Genomic DNA, 5,809 nt, shown 5'->3' on the forward strand with positions numbered 1-5,809 from the left:
TTTCTTTTTTCTTTAAAAAAAAAAAAACGATGAATTCATGAGGGAGCCCCATGTAGAGGACAGAAAAGTGGAGGGCCACTCGTGTTCGTACTCACAGTGAGTGGTCCCTGGGCTATCTCTGCCCAGTTTTAGAGTCTATGCAAGGTAATTTAAGGCTGCCCCAAACAGTCATCAAGTCATACAGATTCAAAATGTTAAAACATTGCAGTGCTTACAAATGCAGCAGCCCAAGCCAGCCCCAGTTGGCTTCAGCATCCTTCTGGAACTCCTGCACACTCTGTTACTCTAAAGACCTGACTTTTTAAGTTAGGTCCTATAGTGGTACCTATGTTTCTAGTATAAGGGGGCCTGAGACAGGAGGATGATGAAGTCAAAGTTTTCCAGCTACACATAGTAAGACCATGCTTAATTTTTTTGTTGTTGTTTTCAAGCACTTATGAAAAGGACAATTTTGGGTTCTCCCCCAAGCTCCTAGTACCTGCATCTCCAGACAGTATTAAAATGTCCTGAAACAGGAGTGATGAAATTAAATACGCTCTTCCTGCTGTGCTCTAACCCCAAAGGAGTTTGACCCTGGAGGAGAGCAAGTCTACTCTCAGCATAAAGGGAAGTGATGTTCCCCTTTCTGAGCTCAGCCAAGCTATGTGGATGAGGGTAGGGAAGGCCCGTGGATCTCTGTAAGTGGCCTAGGTGGACCAGCTTTGAATTCTACGGATAATAACTAGGAACTGAGCCGCCTCCCGTTAAAAATTATTTTAAAGTCAACGTCCTTTCATTTGAGAATGCATAATCCCGGTTGATTCCTTCGCTCCACACAAAGTCTATGCTCTCTTGTTCTGTGATTGTAAAGCGTGCTCTACCTCACCGCACGCCAGTCTCACGTGCCCACTGACTTCCGCTATTGGGCTGATGCGTGCCCACCAGATGTGGTCAGATCCTGTGCAAACATGTGAGGCTCCTGGGCCTGCAAAGAAAGAAACTGTATTTCTCACCTCCTTGCTGGCAAAGCTCCTCTTGGACCCGTGGAGAAATGCTCCATGTATCGGGGATTAACGATAGAGCCAAGAAACGCAACGTAGCAACCAACTGGTTCTTTTTTTTTTTTGTGATCAAATGAAGTTTTCCCCCTTTGGCCAGCAATGCTGGGGCGGAGCTGTCGCGGGCCTTGAAGGTTTTCTTCAAGAGCAAAGCCACTGTGAATTCAGAGGAAACTGTAAAGGAATTTCCTAGAAAGAGCGTGGCCAATTCATGTTTTGATTCCCTCCTGGGGTGGTGTGTGTTTTAAAGGCAACTTGGCCAGGCAGGCCATAATGGAGGGAGGACGTTTCCACTGGAGTGGTTTTCCGCTCAAGAGCCAAAGCCTGCCGTCATCAGCCCTGTTTGTGTTTCCATACGAGCCAGAGCCTGTTCAAATTCCTTGTGGCCAATGTTTACTGTACAGTGCTTCCTCCATAGTGTGTAAACTGGCTATTGAGCACTGTGGCTATAAATCACTCAGGGAGCACATAACATTTTTTTACTAGCTTGTTCTGTTTTGTGTTTCTCTTCCTAGGATATCAATAACAAGAGTGACAGCTGACATTTCTCTTGCTAAGAGGTCTGTCCTCAACAATCCCAGCAAGAGAGCAATCATTGAACGCTCCAACACCAGATCCAGCTTAGGTAAGATGCGTTCCTGCAGGCATGAGGTGTATATGTGGGGGATGTCTTGTCCTGTATGGAGACGTGTTGGGTATCTGTAGAGAGAGCCAGCCAATGGACAGGAGAGGGGCGAGTCTTGTAGCAGCTAGAGCCCCCCCCCCTCTCAGTTCTGATCTATTAGCTGTGCCGCAGTCTGGTGGGAAAAAGGCCTCCTCAGGATCTTCTGTTCAGTTGCTGCTGAACCATAGGGAACCACCCATTCCCCAAATGTCACAATAAGGCTTCTGTCAGAGCTGACACACAGCTGCATGAAAGGAAATGAGATGCTGAGAAGAGCATGGTATGATGTATTTGTGTGTACCGGTATACCCAAAAGCGCCATCCCTTTCAGTAGACATGGTGACCGTCAGGATGAACATGCAGGGAACCTAAACCTGTCTTTTCTGGGTGCTTTTGGAAAACCTGTTAAATTCCTTCAGCAAGGGAGAATAAAAGGTTGTTAGGTGAGTTGGGGTGTGAATAGAAGTGAGTCACTTTGGGAAATATTGCCTTGAAACCATGGGGGAAAAAGTAGTAACCGTTTTGGAAGCTGAGTGAGGGTATGCATACCTGTAATCTCAGCACACGGGAAGGGGAGTCAAGAGCATCAGGAGTTCAAGGCCAGCCTGGACTACCTAAGACCTTGTCTCAAAAGCAAACCAACACCAGAGTCAACTCAGGCATAAGGAGCATCCATACCAGTCCCAAAGATGCTGAAACTATGCGGTCTAGTGGTAGAGTGTTCACTAAGGGCTTCCGGCACCGGAGTTTCTGACTGTCCCAGCTTTGCCTGCCTGTAGCAGATTTATGAAGAAGCTTCCATTAGAACTCCCCCATGCCATAACCTGTCTGAGTAGCCAAGACTGTTGGTTTTCTTGAAGAAAATACACTAGGTAGATAAAAGATGCCTTTGACTTCCTTATGCCTATGATTTGCTTCTTATGCTCTCTGTACAAATTTTCTAAGCCCTGGGCTCACCCTGCTGTGTGACCCAGTCTTGCCCGGTCTCCCCAAGCTCCGCCGCTGCTTATGCCGCAGTGCCACAGGCCAAGGGCCTTGCGTTGTTTCAGCAGTAGGTATGAGCCAACATGCCAGCTCACTGCTGCTGCGGAGTAAACAAAACCCAGGAATTTCTGAGTTACCTGAACCGAGACGAAGAATGCTCTGTGGGTTCCAGTCCTGGGGCAGCTCAGTTTGTGTTGCTGCCTTTTATTTCCTTGGGAAAATTGCTAAATGCTATTTTACATTATTTTATAATAACACATGAGGCTCGAAACTGAAACGGTAAATGATATGAGCTTGTTCCATCATAGTTCTGCCTAGAAACGCCTTTAAAACTGTGGCAGTCCACAGCACCAACAGAGGGCCTACCCCACCACACCCCCACCCCCCGTACCTTCTGCTAAACTGGCTGCAGTAAAAACTGACTTTATTTTCAAATGCCCTTATTGAGAAAAATTTCTTTTTAAACTGTTTCTGACATGCTAGAAAAAAAGTGAATGTATGTTTATGATTACTAACAAATGCAGTCTATTACTACATAAGAATTTGGCAAGGATTTCCTTAAATAGATATCCTGAAAGCTGGCCACTGGAAAAATTAATCTGAAGCATTTCAGGACATTGATGTTTAATAATGTGAAGGCAATGTGTGTTTTGACTCTTTGAATTCATATTTTTTTAAAAGATGTGTGTGTGTGCGTATACTGACATGCACATATATACCACATATATAGGGGTGCCTAAGGAGGCCAGTGAGGTTGTCTAGCCCCCTGGAGCTGGGGTGGCTATGAGATGTCTAATGTGGATGCTGGGACCGAGCTTGGTCCTCTGGAAGGGCAGCAAGTGCCTTAACTATTTGGCCATTTCTCTCTCCTCCACATTCATACTTTTTAATGTAGATCATGCATTAAATGTCAGTGATTCTCTGAGAACTGAGAAACTTTTGTTTTTTATGCAAAGTCTTCTATTAGTAGAATCTAATTCAGATTTTGGGCATGACACACTACATCAGCTGATTAATAAAGTATATAAAGGATTTTTTTGCTGGTTTTTTTTTTTTTGAGACAGTATCAATACAGAATGCAGTCTGGGCTGAAACTCTCTGTGTTTCCATGATGACCTTGAAGTCATGATCCTTTTGCCTTGGTGTCCCAAGTATTGGGATTCCAGGTATGCGCCACCATGTCCCACTTAAAGACCTTTTAAGTTTCAGAAAAACATGTACTTTGGTCATGTGCTTCAACATTTCCCCCCCCCTCTCTCTCTCACACACACACACACCCCAGAAGGAGAGTTTGTAAGCCACGCACAGCAGCACACACCTGTCATCACAGTACTTGGGAGGTGGAAGCAAGAGGTTCACAACTAGCTTGGGCTACATAGCAAGGCTCTGTCCCAGAATAAATTAAACTAACTAGATTGCTTCAGACACTTGAAAAGAACTAGCATTTTTATCTGACCAATTTAGAGGACGTGGCTGTGAGTCATCTGACTATTACATCCGGCCAGCTAGGTGTGAGTCAAGATGCAGTGCAGCACGTTAACATGATCTGTGCGTGTGTGTGTGCGTGCGTGTGTGTGTGTGTGTGTGTGTCTGTTATACTTATGTGTGTTATACTTATGGTAAATATACCTTAGGCAACTCCACCGTATCTAAAGCTTAAATTGAGCTAGACTTGGTAATCTACTGGTTGTCTGAGGACACTCACAATTAGTGAGGATACAAAGGTGTGTATATCAGTCAAATCAATACAGTTTTCAGGTGTTTTTTTCTTCCAAAACACAGTCTACAGGATGTTAAAATATAAACTATTGACAGAAATACTTCAATGTCACTTTCAGTGGCTCTAATGTATTTGCTAAATGTCATTCTCATTAAAAGCAACCTCAAAATGGAACAACCATGGCTATATAAATATCACCATGCTAGGCTGGTGTACGAAGCAAGCCAAGAGAGCTGGCTTAAGTTCTTATGCCACTTGTTTTATTCTATGCACAATTTAATCTTTAGAAAAGAGTTTTAAAAAGAACAGACATTGTGTGGTGCACACCTTTAATCCTAGCACTTGGGAGCCAGAAGCAGACAGACCTTTGTGAGTCAGAAGCCAGTCTGTTGCCATAACAAGTTACAGGACGGCCAGGGCTACATAATAGACTTTGTCTCAGAGAAACAAAAAAAAAAAAAAGATTTTGATAATCATGTCTATGAAAGTTCGGAGCCCTTTGTTCTACAGTACGGACACACACATTTGAGAGCTTATACTATTTCTTTTTAGTATAAATAATAATTATTGAGACTAACCATTGATTGTCTCCCCTTTCAGCGGAAGTACAGAGTGAAATTGAGAGAATTTTTGAATTGGCGAGATCTTTGCAACTGGTTGTTCTTGATGCAGACACCATCAACCACCCAGCACAGCTTATCAAGACATCCTTAGCCCCCATCATTGTTCACGTGAAAGTCTCCTCTCCGAAGGTAAATCCCTGTGTTCCTGTCTATGGGTTTAGAAGCTTCCTCCCTGAGGTTCGTTTGTGGGCAGAAAAATGTCTCCAGAGTCAGTTAATGGGTGCATTTTAAAACAGTACTCAAGTTCTAGGGACTTGAGGGTAGCTGAGAATCATCATCATCATCATCATCATCATCATCATCATCATCATCATCTCTGAGAAGCTCCTCCCTGCAGTCAGAGATGATAAAATCCAAACAAGAGCACAAGGACGGAAAACAAAAAGTGGACCCTGGCCTTTCGTAGGCTGTGCATTCCCGGTTGGCCAATTTCCTGTATAATATTGATTCTTGAGTCACCTACAGTCTCTGCCCAGTTGAGACAGAAAGGACATAGTCCAGGAAAATGCCTTCTGCAAGGTAAAAGATCACTGCATAAGCATCTCTCACAGAAACGCTGCAGCCCTCGTCGCTTGTGCGTAGCTGGGTTCTTCGGGGAATATAGTGCTTTACTGGTTAAGCAGGAATGGTCACATCAGCTACCAGAGTGACAAGAACAGAGGGAGATGGCCCAGACTGCACTCTTGATCTTGATGCTCTTTTAGTTTTACATTTACTTAGTTATTTTTTTTAAATCTCTCTCTCTCTCTCTCTCTCTCTCTCTCTCTCTCTCTCTCTCTCT

General features: G+C 44.0%; 1 protein-coding gene across 5 annotated transcripts in view; it reads left to right on the forward strand.

Moving 5' to 3' along the window:
- Cacnb4 (calcium voltage-gated channel auxiliary subunit beta 4) overlaps positions 1-5,809 on the forward strand; it is a 249,431-nt gene that overhangs the window by 218,948 nt on the left and 24,674 nt on the right. For all 5 annotated transcript variants that reach the window (XM_050139961.1, XM_050139962.1, XM_050139963.1 and 2 more), the window contains 2 exons: positions 1,553-1,662; positions 5,006-5,157. In XM_050139961.1, coding sequence (XP_049995918.1) covers positions 1,553-1,662; positions 5,006-5,157 — 262 coding nt within the window. The remainder of the gene's footprint in view (positions 1-1,552; positions 1,663-5,005; positions 5,158-5,809) is intronic.

This window comes from Alexandromys fortis, unplaced genomic scaffold, assembly GCF_014885135.2.
Source record: "Alexandromys fortis isolate MF-2015 unplaced genomic scaffold, M_Fortis_MF-2015_v1.1 scaffold_33, whole genome shotgun sequence".
Lineage (NCBI taxonomy): Eukaryota > Metazoa > Chordata > Mammalia > Rodentia > Cricetidae > Alexandromys > Alexandromys fortis.